This window comes from Ailuropoda melanoleuca, chromosome 2, assembly GCF_002007445.2.
Source record: "Ailuropoda melanoleuca isolate Jingjing chromosome 2, ASM200744v2, whole genome shotgun sequence".
NCBI lineage: Eukaryota > Metazoa > Chordata > Mammalia > Carnivora > Ursidae > Ailuropoda > Ailuropoda melanoleuca.
Genome location: NC_048219.1, coordinates 50,408,376 through 50,427,187, shown reverse-complemented (window position 1 = coordinate 50,427,187; position 18,812 = coordinate 50,408,376). Strand labels below are relative to the sequence as shown.

The 18,812-nt window shown below is 37.4% G+C and overlaps 2 protein-coding genes across 7 annotated transcripts in view; both read right to left on the bottom strand.

The window, feature by feature from the left end:
• Positions 1 to 2,376: 2,376 nt before the first annotated feature.
• Positions 2,377 to 18,812, bottom strand: part of IFI44L (interferon induced protein 44 like) — a 44,367-nt gene continuing 27,931 nt past the window's right edge. Inside the window, exon 9 of the mRNA XM_034653752.1 lies at positions 2,377 to 5,701. Within this exon, the coding sequence (XP_034509643.1) occupies positions 5,590 to 5,701 (112 nt within the window). The 3' untranslated portion in view covers positions 2,377 to 5,589. The remainder of the gene's footprint in view (positions 5,702 to 18,812) is intronic.
• IFI44 (interferon induced protein 44) lies at positions 4,257 to 18,724 on the bottom strand. Of its 6 annotated transcripts, none has more exons than XM_034653748.1 (9): positions 17,864 to 18,018; positions 17,158 to 17,621; positions 12,566 to 12,602; positions 11,660 to 11,885; positions 11,173 to 11,322; positions 8,613 to 8,784; positions 7,459 to 7,559; positions 6,929 to 7,103; positions 4,257 to 6,036 (listed from the first exon to the last, which is right to left on the bottom strand). In XM_034653748.1, the coding sequence occupies exons 2-9, from the start codon at positions 17,609 to 17,611 to the stop codon at positions 6,005 to 6,007; spliced, it is 1,347 nt and encodes a 448-aa protein (XP_034509639.1). In that variant the 5' UTR covers positions 17,612 to 17,621; positions 17,864 to 18,018; the 3' UTR covers positions 4,257 to 6,004. The 6 variants fall into 6 exon arrangements, with proteins under 6 accessions (XP_034509639.1, XP_034509640.1, XP_034509641.1 ...); XM_011228123.3 differs by having other exon boundaries at positions 5,710 to 6,036; positions 11,660 to 11,855; positions 17,864 to 18,017; XM_034653749.1 differs by lacking the exon at positions 11,173 to 11,322 and having other exon boundaries at positions 17,864 to 18,020.

The window sequence follows — 18,812 nt, the reverse complement described above, 5'->3', positions numbered from 1 at the left end:
GGGCACTTAGGTTGTTGCCATATCTTGGCTATTGTAAATTATGCTGCAATGAACATAGCAGTGCAGGTACCTTTTTCTATGCCACAGCTTTGAGTTACTCGCTGAGGCTTCTCCCCCACACATGTGCACTGTGCATGTGTTAATAAGCCTTTTTTCTCTTGCTGATATGACTTTTGTTATAGAGCCCCAGCTAAAAACACTTAAGATGGGCAGAGGTAAAGTTTCGTCTCCCATACTTGGCTAACCTATGGTCTGCTTCTCTTTGATTTGACTTCTCAGCTTTCCATCACTTGCTTAGCCAAATTTCTACATTAAATTACATTGCTTAAACGACCTGGAGTTCCTTCTATTTTCTGCCAGAGTCTCATGAATGCAGATAGCCATTAAGACCGACTATCAAAAGGAGGAATGGCTTCAGCTCCGCCTTTCTTTGCCTTTTCCTACATTAGTTTCCTACATTTAAAAATAGTTTTTTTGTTATTGTTCTCAATTGGTATTACATGAATCGGGTTCACATCCCATCAACCTTCATATGTTTTCCAGTCACTTCATTTAGTCTCCCAAAACATTATTGGACATCTACTCTGCGCAGAAACTATACTCTTTGGACTCCTGCCCACAAGAAGCTGTGTGCTGTGTACGCAGTCACGTAGCGAGATAATTCACAGAGTGGGATAATGCTTGAGTGGTATCTTCAAAGAGTCAGCAGAATGCCAATGGCCAAGAAAACAATTCTTTATTGCTAGGTGGTAGTTGGGAATGGGGGAGAAATACTACTGGCTAAAGGCAGTTATTTAGTGCCTACTGTGTTTCAGACGCTTTTCAAAAAAGTACATATGCTTTATCATTCAATCCTCAGAATAATCAATGTAGGTGAAGTATCCCCATTTACCAGATGAGAAGACAAGGCAAACAGAAATTAAATAACTGCCCCCAAAGTATGAACAAAGCCATGGAGACAGGAGGATGCACAAAACAGCAAAGAGGAGGAAGTCACTCGGTGAAGCTCTTGTTTTAGGGCTTAAGATCAAATATGTCCAGATTAGGAAAACCAACCTAAGAAAGGGTTGGACTCAATACTATGTAGCTGAAAGGAATCCACCGTAAATCTCTATGAAGGCAGCATTGGCAGGGAAACAGGGCATATTTTCATACTTTTGTAGCAATTTGCTATAGTAACTAATTTGCATAGTTCATATGTAATAATCCTAAATCAAATAGAAATTAAAATCGAGAGAACATGGCGCTTAAAGTATAATGTTTCTCCTGTTCCCCACAACTGTGATTTGTCTATACAAATTAACCCCTGTATAAGTGGGTTCAAGACTTCATTATCCAGGGGGCGCCTGGGTGACAGGCACAGTGGTTAAGCGTCTGCCTTCGGCTCAGGGCGTGATCCCGGCGTTATGGGATCGAGCCCCACGTCAGGCTCCTCTGCTATGAGCCTGCTTCTTCCTCTCCCACTCCCCCTGCTTGTGTTCCCTCTCTCGCTGGCTGTCTCTATCTCTGTCAAATAAATAAATAAAATCTTTAAAAATAAAAAAGACTTCATTATCCAAAAGCAATATAATTGGGGATCACATTTATGAAAAGCAAGAGGCAAAAGCACCCATTTTGTGTGTTCATTGATCACCATAAGCCTTTAGTATTACATATTCAAATTTATATACTGCAGGTTAACAAAAAAGCTAAAACAGGACACATTAATGTTAGCTTAAAATGCAAATATGCATAAATAGTCTAATATAATGCCAGAAACATTAGAGAACGCAGACCACAGCATTTCCAAGTACTACCACATCTTCAATAGCAGGAGAAAATTATCTTCTATTTAAAGGTTGCATACCTTTAACAAAATTACATATTTAAAATTTTTCTGTTGTGATAGCTTTTTCAAGACTTAGAAACCTTAGCAGTTTTTATTCAAGCTTCCAAGTTCAACCTTCAGCATCCTTTCCACTTTGTAAATTGGCCAGTAGGGGGCAGATGTGACCAAGCCATTTATTATGTTTCTATTTGCTATTAGAAATTTTGAATTTGAGATACAGTATGCTCTTGAAGCCAAAAGTATATTTCTTTTAAAAAACCGCATATCAAACAATCAAAATCAAAAACTCTGATAATTTGGCTTTTGGTCTCTTTCATTTTTTTATGAGCTATCTAAGTCCAAGTCTTATCTTTGTTTTCAGCTACAATAAAGTTAAATTCACAGTAGGAGACACAGTATCTTATCAGTTTGCTGTTATACAAGATTAGCAATGTCCGCCAGCCCCTGAGTTTCTGTTTCTACGTGCCTGCACTGATAATCTAGTTGTATATATTATCTAATTTAGTTCTTACAACATATCTATAATAAAGTGTTATCATCATCTGTTAAGATAGGGAAATGAGAGACTTCTTAAAGATCACATATCATGTAGCAGAGACCCAGTTATGTCTAATTCTAACGTTTGTATATGATAGAACTTCTCATTTTTTTCTGTTTTAGGTATGAAATGTATAATACATGCAGGAAAGTACATAAAATATAAATGTACAACTTAAAAATAATTGAAAAGCAAATATTCATTTCACCACCACCCTGTTCAAACCAAAGGTAAGCCCCTGACTCTTCACAACCCCAAACCCTTGAAAGGTAATTACCATCTTCATTTTTACGGTCATTTGCTCTTTTTTATTTAGAACTTTTGAGAGATTTTTACAAACCTATTCATAATGTACAGATTCATTCATGTCTTTATTCTCTTGGTCAGTATTATATTTGCAATATCTACACTGATGTATACAGTTATAGTTCTTTAATTTTCTTTGCTATATGAAATGAAGTACTCTGTATAATATACCACAATGTATTATCTTTTCTACTATTGATGGGCATGCGGGTTGCTTCCAGTCGGGACTATTATGAACAATACTACTACAAAAATTCTTACACGTGTGTTTTGATGCACACATAAAAAGTAACCTTAAACTATGTAACTGAGAGTCAAATTCCTGGCTCATCAGGTCTGTCTGCGTATCTTGAACTTTACTGGAAACAATCCGAAAGTCTGTTAATAGTTGAATGGATAAAGAAATGTAGTATATTCACACAATGAAATACTACTCAGCAATAAAAAGAAAAAACTATTGTTACATGCAACAGCATGGTTGAATCTCAAAACACACTGAATAAAAGAAGCCAGACACAAAAGAGTATATTCTGTACAATTTCATGTATACAAATTCTAAAAAATGAAAAGTAACATAGTGACAGAGTACAGACCAGAACAAGAGGTGGAATAAAGAGAATGGATTACGAAGTCACTCTGTAATTTTTTTTGGCAGGGGGGAGCTAGAAACATTTATTATCTTGATTGTCAAGATTATTTTACAGAGGTGTTCATATATCAAAACTCACTTAATTTTACACCTTAAATATGTATACTTTATAAGTCAATTAAATTTCAATACACATAAAAAAGAATCAAATTTTAGTTTGGATCTTTTTTTATTATTAATGATATAGAACGTTTCTTCTTACTAGATATTTGAATTTCTTTTTTCTTTAGAGCTCCTTCTCAAGTCTTTGGTTCATTTCTTTTATATTTTAGTTTTCTTCTAGACCTGGAGGATTTCTTTGTACATCCTTTTATCAGTTCTTTGCTAGTTATATGTTCTCCCACATTTTGTTGTGCCTTTTCACTATATTAATGGGATTTGTTGAACATAAAAATTACTGATTTCAAAGTAGTTGAATTTTCAATCTCTTTTGAGACTAAGCTTATTGTGTCTTGTTTAAGAAATATGACTTAAGAAATATTTCCTTACCCCCAAATTATGAAAGTACCCTTCTATTTTATCTTCTGAAAGCCTTTTAGCATTTAGGTACTTAGTCCACCTAAAGTAGACTTTTGCGTCTGATGCGAGGGATTCAGTTTTGTTTTTCCCCATATGGATGACCAAATGACTGGACCATTTATGAATTGTCTGTTGTTTTTCCATTCATCTGTGATGCTACCCCTATCATACAACAAATACCCAGACATGTTTGAGTCTGTTTCTGGACTCTCCATTCTGTTCCATAAACTTACTAAGGCACCACAGTCAACTTACACTTCTTAATATGTCTCTTTATACCTGTTTTCCCGCTTCGTTCTTCAAGAATGTCTTGGCCATGTTTGACCCTTTATACTACTCTGTAAATTTTAAGATAATGTCAACTTATTTATGATGCTACTCTTGTTTTCAAGCTATATTTACAAATTGAGATATAGTATGTTCCCATTATGGAATCTTTATTATTATACAAAATTGGAAAGACCCAAAATCACATGGTTTATTTCTATGTAGCTATAAATCAGAAAAATGCTTAATGCAACATATATGGAACGTATTGTTGATCTGTAAGGAAAGTATTAGAACTACCCATTAACATCACATTAATAGGATAGATGAGAATAAATGATCTTTACCTATGTACAATAATATGAGTCAAACAAATACACTATCTCATGAAAGAAGTCGGACCCAAAAGAGTAAAGAGTAAATAGTGCATAATGTTATGAAAGGGATAAAAAAGGACAAGACTAATCTATGCAATTAGAAGTCAGAATAGTGGATATTCTAGGTAGCTAGACTCGGGCTTTAAGAGGACTTCTAGAATGTTCTGTTTCTTACCTGAGTTCTAGTTTCATGGGTTAAGTCTATCAAAATGTATTGAGCCATGTAATTATGAACTGTACACTTTTTATGTGTATATGTTACTTTCATAAAAAGCTTTTTAAAAGTAACTGTTGATGATTTTTAGACTTATTAACAAGACTTTCTTTATAATCTAAGTGAGAAACTAGATACAAAACTTCTCAAATCTATAAGATACAAATTGAGGTGCCCCTCCAGCTCAGTTAATCCAACACTCTCTTCTCCTAATAACATGATTAACTCCCCTCTTCTAATAACAAATCACTCTTCCTGGGCAAGTATGACTTACGATGGGAAGATCACATTCCTCTCTCTTCTGCAGATAAAATGTTCCTGGGAATAGGCATATGATTCGAGCTAGATCAGTTGCAGTCCTTTTTTGGACTATTTCACAATGAAACTGGAAAAGAAAAGCCCTCTTCTTTTTTGGATTCCAAGACTGAATGAATGTCAACTTGAAGCTTGGATTCAGATGTTTTAAGATTTATCAAGAATGCTAGCCTGAGAGAATGACAGTAATAGACACAAAGAAGGAACCAGTGTGTGTGTGTGTGTGTGTGTGTGTGTGTGTGTGTGTGAGAGAGAGAGAGAGAGAGAGAGAGAGAGAATAGCTTTTGAATCCCTAGAGTCAACCATTTCTGAGGCAGTTCTGTTCAATTCCAGCCTTTTATATGGTTTGATTATTTTTTAATCATGTAATTCAGGTTGAGTTTTGTCACTTGTAACTAAAATAGTCATAATTGACAGAAAAATCAAACTATAGTGTTTGTCCGTTTTAGTCCTCTCAAACTCTTACCAGTATTTTCACATCCTAGAAGAGGGTTTCAGATATTAAACAAACAAACAAATGGCTTTCAGTTAAAGAATACAACATTAACTGGAAACCCAAAGAGAAGATCAAATACTTTAGAAATAAAAAAAGAAGGCAAAATTAAGATGACATGGGTGAAGACCAGAAGACACTGACAAATTAAAATAAACTTTTCCAAATCTCACACACACACACACACACACACACTTAAGTTAAATTCAGGTTTTGTAAGAAGAAACTTTCATTTTTCACAGATACAGAACATAAATCCAAAGGAAATTATGATCATTTTTCCACGATTAATGGCTTTAAAGCCCACTGTTCCTAGTTATTTGCCGGTATTATCATTTTGTAAACATAGCTTCATCCCAGACATAAATAAAACATGCCCCTTCTGTTTAAGCTACTTCTCTTTTTCCTGTGTTTTCTTATTTCTCAATTTTCAATCTTCTATGATGAGATAAAAATTATTATTATTATATGAAGGGTTCACACATTTTTTTCCTTCTTTTACACACTTGATAATTCGTTTTCTTTGATCTCTGAGAAAAGAGAAACAAAATATTCTTACTGGATTATTTAGGGAAAAGCAACCAGAAGGAGAAGGAACATTGGGCTACTGGGGGGGTCTAAGCCAACCAGACCTGACTTTGGGAGTGCATGCTCCATGAAGAAGAGAAGACATGGAGAAACCAAGATGGCGGAGTCAGTAGTAGCATGAGAGTTTCTTAGTAGTTTGCAAGTGAGAGAGAATAAAGGGGATATGATATTCTAATTTGATTTCTCACAAACTAAAATAAGGTTTGAGTATAAATTGAAACTTCTGTCTGATCTTTGATTGAAACAGTGCAGCATGTATTCTTGAGAGAATATGAGAGAGAATACACATAATGCTAAAGTCTGAGGCTGTAAATATGAAAGGCACATACACATACATCCTCCCAGCCCTGATCACATAGCATTAAGAGGAACTCTGAAGCGGGAGACACATCAAGAAAGTCAAGTCAAGAAAGGCAAAAACATACGTCCCAAGAAAAGGGCAAGTTATCAAAGATTACATCTGATCAGGAACAATGCTGATCCAATCCATTTCTGGGTCCCAAGCAAAGAAGCACATTTTGAGAGAAGAGGGCAAGGATACAACTTGGGGTGTTCAGACAGTAGCAATGACAGAAGTGCATCGTTTCAAAGATTCTATCTTTAGACATGGGGGAAAGAGAAGTCATGCAAATTCTGTAGGATGTACCCTAAGGGTGGGAAATCAGGAAATGTGAGGGGAAAAAAACACACCCAGCCAGTGAGGTAAAGGGTAGGACTACTCACAAGAGAGCGACCTACAGGGACACAGTGAACTGCCAGGTACCCAACAGATCCAAGCAGGGAGCAGCCATACAGCTGACACCTCCAAGTGTCTATACCACCAAATGCATCTACCTGTTTCCTCAAGAAGCAAATCCTCTAAGAAGTCATCTGCAGCCCACAGCATCTGTCTCAGTGCAGAGAGGATCAGAACGTCCTTTACAGGGTCCAACTCCCACTCTGAGGTATAATTACTAACCACCAAGATGTCAGAAAGTGCAAATCCAAGTTCTCTGTGGACTGTCTCTAACTGCAATATAGAAACAGTGACAAATTATAAGCTTTTGAGTGCAGAGAAATTATTTCCATTATCTGTGTAACTGGTTAGAGACTATCACACTGACTCAATTATGAAAGGCAATAAATATTTGTTGAATTGAACCTATTTGGGTTAAATTATAATAAATGGAATGATCTGTGCCCGTGTAAAGATGAATATATATTTAATTTTTTAATCTTGAGACACAAGTCTGAATTACCCAAGAAATTGTGTTAATTCTTAAGTTCAGTAGGTATCCATTTTTATTTTTATTCACAGTAATATCATGTGATTATAGTGACATATCCCAGGAAATGTGTCTACAAAGAGGAACATCGTTCATTACCTTGAGCTTCACAGGCATACAGCTGTATATGTCTCTAAGGTCACCTCTTGTAACCAGATCCATGCTATCCACATGAGTGAGCAAAACCACATGGACTACACCTAGGCCACACAGATACATGCCACTTTGATCATTAAAGACATCAGGATGTTTCAGTTAATCAGCTATCAATTATGCAACAGGCTATTTACGCAGCAATTTCAAACATTTGGGAAGGCCCACCACCCCTAAAAATAACCCACTCAACTACTCATTAGTACCTGGAATTCTTCTGACATAGGAAATTCCCTTCATTGCTTTCCATGGTAAAAAATGAGGCTTCAAATGAAACCACTTCTTGGAAGAGATAACAAAAATTGGTGCTACAATATTGTTGATTGGTCTCCTATCCTGTCCAAACAGTTGTTTTTATGGAGACTAGAGAAAAGAGATCTCATAAACAAGATGGGGGAGAAGAATCCTCAAGAAGGAAATAGCATGTGTTAAAGCCTCACAAATACATTGCTCTTCTGTCACAATGCTAGCAAGCACCTCCCTACACACCTCCCTGGCAAGGTTTCAAATTTCAGGGAGCAAGTGAATCACTCCATGCTTCTAACGTAATCAAAGTTGTGATAAACTGGCTCTCTCCCGGACAGAATGGATAGTAAAGCCAAAAAAGCCAGTATGGGGCACCCTAACTCCCCGATCCTGTTTACCTTGTCCTAAGCCTTTATGCTACCCTGCCCTACCTAACATCTTACTTCCCTGCTGTGTTTTCTTACTGAAATACTGTTTTCCATTTCTAATCATTAAAGGTCCAAGGGGAAATCTAGAACTTTTAGTAAATGAATCCATGCTAGGATACAGTGGTAAAAGGTAGTGAGGACTGTGCTAAACTCCTCAAATATATTGATTTGTTTAATCCTTATAATAAATCTCTGAGATAGGTGCTATTGTTATACTAACTTTATACATCAGGAAATTGAGACATAGAGAGTTTAAGTCACAGCACAAAGTCATACAGCTATCGAGTGCTTGATTTGCTTGAACCACACTGATGGGCCAGGGAAGATTCACATATGAAATTTCTCGAATTTTTCATCCTGTTCTAAAACCATTCTACAATATAGTCTAATCAATTACCCTTAATAGCAAAGTAGAATGAGACTCACCACACTTTATCAACTCCCTTCGAATTTTTTTGATCTTAGCCATCATGTCACGAGAGAGGTATTCAACAGAATTGATGTCGAACACAAATGCTGCACAATGGATTCTGTCCTTCAGCAATGGGTAGTCAATATAGTTACTATGACCTGGTGTGATTGCTTTCGTGGAATCAAACTGTAAGGTAAACATAAACCAACTTTTAATTCCATGGATACTCATGAGCACATACTATGTTTCAGGCAGTGTGCTAGTCTCTGATATTACGAGGCTAACAATCCAGTAGAGAAGACAGTCTATGCAAGTAACTAGCAGACTGTTCATGCAGTCAGGTAAAACTTCTGCAAGAAAGGGACACGTAATCTGGGAGTCTCAAAGTAGGGGGCGTTAGTCTGATAAAGGGAATGAGCATAGGGCCGAAAGTGTTCTAGATAGAAGCAATGTGGACAAGGTGGAGTTGAGAGCATTCAGAAAGAAATCCAGTATTATCACACAGAACACAAGGACCAAAAGTGGTCCAAAATGAGATGCGTTTACTCTTGAACTAGCAATCCCTCTGCTGGGAATCTGTCACAGGTATACTGGCAAAAATACAAAATGATGCATGTACAGGCCTGTTAACTTCAGGACTATTTGTAGTGACAAGACTCTAATATATCAATAACAAAGAGTATTTCATGACTTCTCTAAAAAGAGAACTACAAATCTGTAAGTATTTTCTTATATAGTAAAAAAGGAAAGTAAACCATAAATTTTTATATGATTGCTTTTAAGAAAAGGGAAGAAATGTATCTGAAGGGGCAGAGGAAGAAAATGGATTCTTTGACTATGCCTTATTTTGTAAAGTTAACTTTTGACTATATTTCAGTACACCAAAACTAATTGCATGTGGTTTAGGTGTTAGTTGACTAGTAAGGGTGGGTTCGGTATTTGTCGTCAGAGTTTTGGTGTACTTGCTATGATTTATGGATCAAATGTTATAATGTATTAAATTCAATTCCAAGTAATACAGGAGAGGAAAAAGTGGATAGACACAGATGACGGGCCATGAATCAAAAATTGTTGAAGCTGAGTAAATGGGAATTCATTAAATTGCTTTGTCTACATTTGCATTGGTTTAAAATTCTCTATAATAAAAATAAAAAGTTTTTTTAAAAAAAAGAATACTTAAAAATAAAGTTTACCTCTAGAAGACAATGCTATACTGAAGAATGAAAAACCCTTGCATGAATAGAAACATGAAACATGTTATGTTTCTGGATAAGAACACTGGATATGTAAAGATGTAAATTAACTTTTGATATAAAATTTTAATGTAATTTTAATCAAAGCACCAACAAATCAAACACAAACAATCAAAACACAAACAGGTTCACTTGGAAAAGTCTACTGTGAAAATAGTCAAGAAAAACAAATGCAAGAAATAAATAAAGAATATGACTTGTCCAGGGAGGTATCAAGACATAGTTGATTGTTATGGTAATTAAAACAATTAAATGATTTGGTAATAATAAGAATATGATAAAGGAATTGATAAATACATCAATAGAACAAACCAATCCCTATATTTGATAGGGAAAAGATGCAAAGACATTCAATGAAAGATGCTGGCACAACTGACTATTCATTTGGAACGAGGTAAATTAATGATTAATTCAAAATCTAAATGTCTATAAAAAGGACTAGAAAGTTTTAAAAAAAGGACAGAATAAGTGGCTTCTCTTTAATGCTCCCTCCTCTTGCCTAGAACATGGACAGGACTCAGTGTGAACATCTGGAGAGCATAAGGATGAAAGCCACACATCCTAGCCGGCTCGGACTGCTGTAACAAATTACCATATTTGGTTCCATAAAGAACAAAAATTACTTCTCACAGTCCTGAGGGCTAGAAAGTCCAGGATCAAGGTGCTAGCAGATTTGGTGTCTGAGGAGAGCTCTCTTCCTGATCTGTAGACAGCTGCCTTCTTCCTTTGTGTCCTCAGAGGGCAGAGAGAAAGATCACCTCTCTTTTAACTCTTCTTGTAAGGGCACTAATCCCATTCATGAGGGATTTACCCTCATGACCTAATCACCTCTTAAAGGCCCCACCTTCTAATACCATCACATTGGGGATTAGGACTTTAGCATGTGAATTTTACGGGGACACAAAGTACCCCATATTGAAGGTCTCATAAGAGAAAGTGAGATGGACCCTTAAAATTGATAACCTCGGAGAGCTTCCGTACTGACCCAAAGCTGCCTACCTTCAGACTTTCTGTTACATAAGAAAAATTACCTATGTGAATAAATTGATATTTTGGATTTCTGTTTCACATAGCCAAAGGCAACTGAATATGTAACAACATTCAGAGTTGTTATGACAGCTATGACAGAAGAATCTTTTGGATGTCTTAATTCCTTGTAAAATAAAATATCAAAAAGGAACAAACGATCTTGAACAAGTATCATTCAAGAAAATAAATGGTAATGCATTAAATTAGACTAGCATCTGCTGCTGTTAATAGTGAGCAAAAATAAACATTTTAAATATCAGTTATAATTTCTCAATGATTAGCCCAATCATACCTGGTATCTGTCAGAAATGTGGCCTTTTAAGATGTAGACTATATCATCCATGCACAGCCCTTTTTCCCTCTCACCCAGCCCCATTGAGTCACACAGAATAAATGGCAGGGGTCTGTCAGCCCTTGGATCCTTAATGGAATATGTCCTGTACTACAGAGGAGAAAAAAGCAATTTTAAGAGAACATTTTTTTTTTTAATAGAGACAGCCAGCAAGAGAGGGAACACAAGCAGGGGGAGTGGGAGAGGAAGAAGCAGGCTCCCAGTGGAGGAGCGTGATGTGGGGCTCGATCCCTTAACGCCGGGATCACGCCCTGAGCCGAAGGCAGATGCTTAACCACTGTGCCACCCAGGCGCCCCTAAGAGAACATATTTTTAATTGCAATTGGAGATAAAGTCTGCAAGGAATGAAGTCAATCAGCAAAAGACTTTTCAAAACTAATTAACTTGAACAAAGCAGCAACGGCTGAGTGACTTTGAATGGACATACCTTGTCAGATACCCCGGTTGTATCAGAGCCCACCAGAGCCTGGTGTGTTACGTGGCCTCGGAAAACAGACTTTACTGAGTTGAAAAAGCTAGACTTCCCAGCTCCAGTTGGACCCAGGAGCAGAATCCGTATTTGGTGAATGAGGTCTCTATGTGGTCTGTAAATTCTCATGTCAGCCAACAATTTGTCATGGAGTCTGTTTCGACAGGACAATTTTAACAATCGACTGAGGGTAGATCACAAGAACTTACCATAAATTTTCCTAGAATTCATTTTCTTTTCTTATATATTATTATTTTTGATTAGCAACCTGCTTTCCTGTTAAAAGGACAAGCAACTATCCTACTTCAAATTCTACTGTAAAAGAAAAAAAAAGTAAAAATAACACTTATAAGTAAAGCCAATCAGACATAAAACCTTTCAGATTTAAGCAACCAGACCATATAAACCTAGTAATAAATATGAACTGTGTTAAGTATGAAGATAACTTATCAATAATAAACTTCAAAAAGCACAACATAATATACGACTTTTGAAGTTTATGGAAGTAGATCATTTCTAACATGTTCTTGAAGTTCATAAAGTATTCTCTACCTACCAGCCACCCCTTCCAAAGCAATTCTCTAAAGTAGTTGAAACTGTAACTTTAAGAAGTCTAAGCAAAAATGTTGACATGCTGTCAAGTATATAAAAAAAAAAATTAGGAATGTTTTCCCTTTACTCGGTGTTCTTTCTGTTTTAACACTGGTATTATCAAATAGTTTTATGATTATAAATATATGTATAGCTTATTCTTGATGATCCACAAGTTATGTTATAATTTGTGCTACCAATTTGCCAGAACCTATAAAAGAATAAGTCTAAGATAACAAACAGAATAACAGAACGTTAAAACCATTGACTTACTGTGTAATCCCTTTCATGATTCTTTTGTCCAATAAATCTAGGGAAATAAAGAAAAATGAAAAGTACAAGTTGTTCAATGACTGGCTAACTGAATGAAATGCATTCACTAGGGAAAAATACAGAAAGAGCTCTTCCATGACAATAGCACAGTATTAACAAAAGCAAGTGGAGAAAATTCTGGCAAATCTCCTTAACATCTCATTTGAAGAATCTAGTGCTAGAGGCAAGGTCGGCACTGTTAAGACTAGATTGTCCGCAGAGCCCTTCTCACCCAATGACTCAGCAGTAGTGGCTTGCTCCAACACAGGAAATGAGAGCTGGGGTCCTTTCTGAATCAGAGAAGCAAGGCATATAGGCACGGACAGGCCAGGGAAAGACTTAGTAATACTTTGAAATAGTTCCTCTCCATAATTCCAGAGGTCTGAAAGGGATAATGCACAGAGACATACAAACAAAAAAACTACAGGCACCAAGTTTTCTCCGAAACCTACCATCTGCAACTGGGGCTCCTGGAACTTCCAGGCCAATTGATTTTCTTCTTGGCTCCAAAGAGAACGAATCAGAGCACAGTGAGTGGTTCAGGGGAGGGCTGAAGACCTTGTGTGAACCAACAAGACTCAGGCCCAGAATTATTTTTGTCTTGTGAAGAGACACTCTTTGGTGGTGGATTTAAAACTGAAAGGATCAGCTGCAGGGCTCCTGGGTGGCTCAGTGGGTTGAGTGACCAACTCTTTGTTTCTGCTCAGGTCATGATCTCCCAGTAATGGGACAAGTAATGGGACAGATCCCGGGTCAGGCTCCGTGCCCCGTGTTGGGCTCCGTGCTCAGCACAGAGTCTGTCATGGATTCTCTCTCCCTCTCCTCTCTCACTCACTCAGTATCTCTCTCTCTAAAATAAATAAATGATAAATAAAATCTTTAAAAAAAAACCTGAAAGGATGAGGGGTAGTGATGTTGGCAATTCTCTACACTACAAAAGAATACTGTGTGAAACGTTTAAAAATATGGCTATACGTATGGAAAGAAAACCTCTTTAAATAACCGAAAGTGGAAATAGCGAAGACTACATACAATGACTATAATAAAACGAGTAAAGAGTAAGTGCAAACAAAGAGAAAAGCAACCTCTTGGAATTTTACAAAAGCACTTCCTAACTTTCACATCCAAAAGGAGATTAAAAATCAAAATTGTAAATATGTAGAAAATAACAATAATATAAACACTTTATATCAACCTTGTGATAAAAGTACACTTTGTTAATAACAAGGAAGAAGGAATTTTGAAAATAGAAAATAGGAACAGGGGGTGCCTGGGTGGCACAGCGGTTAAGCGTCTGCCTTTGGCTCAGGGCGTGATCCCGGCGTTATGGGATCGCCCCACATCAGGCTCCTCCGCTATGAGCCTGCTTCTTCCTCTCCCACTCCCCCTGCTTGTGTTCCCTCTCTCACTGGCTGTCATTATCTATGTCAAATAAATAAATAAAATCTTAAAAAAAAAATAAAATAAAATAGGAACAGAAAAGATTATAGAAACAAACCTTAGAAATATAAGAAGGAATTAACAAAACTACAAGACAAATTTTATAAATTGAAAAAAGGATAAATTAATATAGTCATTGGTTTAAACTGTAAAATAAATAAATTACTGACTAGTCTAATCAAAGAAAACCAAATTCACAAAATGTCATGCCATAGTTCACAGGCCAAAACGGCTACATATTGTAACAAAGAGTGTTGGGAAAAATTTAGAAGTGACAGAAACTCTCATACACTGCTTGTGGCAGTGGAAATTGGTACGACTATGCTGGAAAGCTTTGTCAGTATCCACTGAAACTGAACATACACAAATCCGATGACCCAGAAATTTTACGTTTATATTTTTCAAAAAATATGAATGTGTGAACCAAAACACGTGTACAAGAAGGCTTAAAGCAGTATTATTTGTAATAGTCCCCAATTGGAAAATTCAAATGTTCACCGACAGTAATTTTATTTAAAAAAAAAAAAGTATGATGGACTCATTACACTGGCATACTATATGAAAATGAAAAGGAACAGGGGCGCCTGGGTGGCACAGTGGTTAAGCGGCTGCCTTCGGCTCAGGGCGTAATCCTGGTGTTATGGGATCGAGCCCCACATCAGGCTCCTCCACTATGAGCCTGCTTCTTCCTCTCCCACTCCCCTGCTTGTGTTCCCTCTCTTGCTGGCTGTCTCTATCTCTGTCAAATAAATAAATAAAATCTTAAAAAAAAAAAAAAGGAACAAATGACTCCAACAGACATAATATGGATGAATCAGTAGGGAGGTAGGGAGCCAAAGCAGCTATTCTGAGACACATTCACTCACTTTACAAGCAACACTCTCAGGGAAAAAAAGAAAAGTGACCCAGCCTAATTTCTTTGAAAATATGCTAATAATCTTATCTCCGGGTAAATAGACTAATGATATTTCCTACAAGGAAAGCACTTATCTCTTGAATGTCCTTAACAGGAAGCTCCTGGCAAAAGATTACTTAGAATAAATAAATACAGATTCTATGGATTTATGAGGCATGTCTTCATGGGAATTGTCATGTAAGCTGATTGTCTTAGTCTGCTCAAGCTGCCATACAAAATACCATGAACTGGGACAACAGAAATTTGTTTCTCATAGTTCTGGAAGCTCAGAAGTCCAAGATCACCGTGCAGCAAGATAGATTTCATCCTGAGGCCTCTTCTCTTGCCTTGCAGGTGGCCACCATCTCACTGTGTTCTCCCATGACCTCTTCTTGTACGTTCGTGGTGAGAGAGTGAGTTCTCTGGTATCCCTTCTTAAATGAACGCTTATCCTAGTGAATTAAGGCCCCACTCTTATTATCTCATTTAACCTTAATTACTTCCTTAGAGGCCCCATCTCCAAGTATAATCACTGGGGATCAGGGCTTCAACATGCGTTTGGGGTGGGGGGAGCACATTCAGGCCATAGCACTGACACATAAACGTTCCAGAACATAACCACTCTTCAATACGTAAAGTGGCCCACAAACTTCATAAAACAACCCTGCCTGTTGTTTTATCCAGAAAGCATAGTCTGATATGCAAAGGAAGGACCTAGGAGCCACACAGAATGTTCTTGTACCCTTTCCGCCTTCTCAGAGATTTCTGAATGCCTTTATCCTTGAAATGATTAGTCAAACCTGATACTGAGTAAGATATCTGTTTTGTAGAGGTCTGATTTTATAATTCACTCCCTTGTTTAGCTCAATCCCTCAAACATAATACTGAACGTAAGAGGCCAGACACACAAGAGTACATATTTTGATATGATCCCACTTACATAGAATCCAAAAAGAAGTAATTAACGTCGACACAAGCCAAAGTAATGGTTAATCTTTGGTTGGTAATAACCAGGAAGAATCAGCAAGGAGTCTTTTGAAACGATGATAATAATCTATTTCTTCATCCAAGTAGTCGTTACATTAGTGTGTCTAATTTATAAAAGTTTGTCAATCGGTGCATTTATCAATTGTGCATTTTTTGTTTATGTGTTATACTTCAACAAAAAGTTTCCTTAACTGATCCAGGATTGTCGACATCATGACATATCCAAGTAAATTGATCAGACATCAACAATATTTTTTAGATGTTTGAGGCAGCCAGGAAGAAAGATCAAATCAGTCAGAGGGAAACAATAAAAACAACTAAGTAAGTCTGGCCCTAGGTTTTCCACAGCAACATGAACATTGTGGAAACATTACAAAATCCCCCGAAGAATTATATGCTCTGATGATCATTCAAGTATAAAGACCACAGACAACTGGTTTGGAACATGAAAATACTCAGGGGATATTACTCCCAGGGTCCCTTCTTTTAAATAGATAGACATAAATAACCGTTTCAGAGAAGAAATGTAAATAGCCAATACACATAGACTTGCGAAGGAAGGAATAAGTGAAGAAGAAAATGAAAAACCATCTTTTGACCATCAAATTGCAAATATTCTGAAGTTTGATAATATCAAATATTGGCAAGAAGATAGGGAAATAGGCATTTCTATAACACTCCTGGGAACAGTAGAAAAGGTTTTGAGAAGTGTCTGTCAAAGTGCGAATGTAAATCATTCTTAAACAGCAAACCCACTTCCAGGAAGTTACAATAAGAAGTATTTTTGTGCACAGTTATAGTCACGAATACATTACAAAAGCATTGTTTATAACAGCAAATATTGGAAATAATGTCCTGTAGCAGAAAAATAAGTAAATTCATTTTGGTCTTTTAATATAATGGACACAATGGGAAACTGCAGGATCTAGTGCCAACGAGGAGAAGTTCGAGCTTTGGTTTCATTCCAAGAGAATCTCACAGTCTTTAAGTTTGCTGCCTCTCTCTCTCTCCCCCCCCTTCTCCTTCTACCTTTCCTCCCCCCTCCCCTATCCCATCCCCCATACAAACACACTCCAGAAAACTCTGTACATGCTACTTTTGGCCATGGTTGGGTCTCAGCAAAGTCCGGGTCACCCAGAGATAAGGACATTCTTCCTTAAAGAGATGGGTTGCCTCAAATCCTCCAAACATTCAGGAGAGAACTCTATATAAGATTATCTGAATAACCTACCTTCACAACGAAAAACTTCACATTCCTCAAAGGAAATAGGTCGATTTTGAGGTAGTCCAAGTTTTTTAAATGTGTCTAAGTTCATATTCACTTTTTTTTGCTCCAGATTTAGGAGGAATCCTGAATCATCCCATTTTCTATTATATTGATAAAGAAATGAAGATGGAGAATCCACTCCTATATTGCATTCTGAAATTTCATTCTCTTGAAAGGCAAAAAGGACAATGGGAACTCTGTCATCTCTCTTGTAACTCTCTCTTATATAAGCCCCCAAAACATAAGCTCCACCATAAATCACCATCACGGTAGGCCCTTGGTCACAGCATTTCTGAAGCAAATTATCTTCAGAGAATTCATGGACAGTTGCTTTATAGAGAAGGGTAAACTGTTTTCCTCCAAAATAATTTTGCAGCTTCTTTTCTTGCATCCCAGTCAAACGAGTTGCCACTGCCATACTTCCCAATCTAGCAGAAAATCAAATGTATTTTCCATTAAATATTGAAAAACAGGTAACACATACTGGCACAAAGTTTGCATTTGTGCCTCTTATTTACTCTACATTACACATAAGATGAGTAAAAAGAGGATGAGCAGATAGCACAAAATATCATTAACTAGTTTTTCATTCTAAAATGATTTTTTTTTAATTAAAAAAGAAGACTACGATTTGCAAGTGGCTAGGAAAGGAAAGCAGCAAGTCAGTTACCTGTTTGTAGGACCTGTACAAGGACCGAAGCTGAGGGTAGCTGCTGTGTCTGGACAGTTAAGCAGACACAGAAAACGGCACAGAAAATTCTTCAGCAACCTCTGGGGCTCAGGGCCTCAGAGAAAAGGAAACCGAAACTTAGTACGGTCCCGCCCACTTGGCAGAGTGCCAGCCTCCTCCTGAGAGGGAACAGAAACTGATCCAGCTTAAATTTTCACAGTCTAGTCAAATAAAAAAAATACTAGGAGAATCAAAGAGTTGAAGTCAGAGAGAAGAAAACTTAACAGCTCACTAGATTTTTAAGTGACTTCTTTAAAGAAAAATTCAATCCGTTTCAGTACATTGAAATACCAAAAAAGTGCTGTCAGTTCCAACTCCAGGACACATGTCTGAAATTCATCCTCTTCTCAACTATGGACTTACTCTCCTCGGGGTCCATGGTTTTCTGTGCTGCTGGGGGGAAGGCAGATTTCACCCAAAACCACAGATTTCTGACAAGCTATGACAGAGGAGCAGCGATCCCGGACAGAGAACACCGAGGTGATACGTCCGGCTCGGGAGATCAGCCAGTGTTGAGGACCACGCCACCACCATCTGAATACCCTCCCATGGTCAGGTCCCACTGTGCCCTGACTCAAAAGACCAGGAGACTCTTTTTCATTTTGCAGACCATCTCAAGAACTCAGACTGAAGCAGGAGGGTCTAACACCACTTAGCAAACAGCTGTCAGTTCACTAAGGAAGCCAGGAATCTTCATGTTTGACAAATTGCTTGTATCATCGATGGAATGGAAATAAAAAAGGCTTAGCTCCATGGGGCGCCTGGGTGGCACAGCGGTTAAGCACCTGCCTTCGGCTCAGGGCGTGATCCCGGCGTTATCGGATCAAGCCCCACATCAGGCTCCTCCGCTATGAGCCTGCCTTCTTCCTCTCCCACTCCCCCTGCTTGT

What these genes read in the sequence shown, in the direction of transcription:
- IFI44 (XM_034653748.1), bottom strand. Translation starts at nt 17,611, where the DNA reads ATGGCAGTGGCAACTCGTTTGACTGGGATGCAAGAAAAGAAGCTGCAA. An exon ending in CAACCGGGGTATCTGACAAG is followed by an intron (nt 11,323 to 11,659) that starts GTATGTCCATTC and finishes TCTCCTCTGTAG; the next exon opens with TACAGGACATATTCCATTAA. An exon ending in AAGGGAGTTGATAAAGTGTG is followed by an intron (nt 7,560 to 8,612) that starts GTGAGTCTCATT and finishes TGTGTGGCCTAG; the next exon opens with GTGTAGTCCATGTGGTTTTG.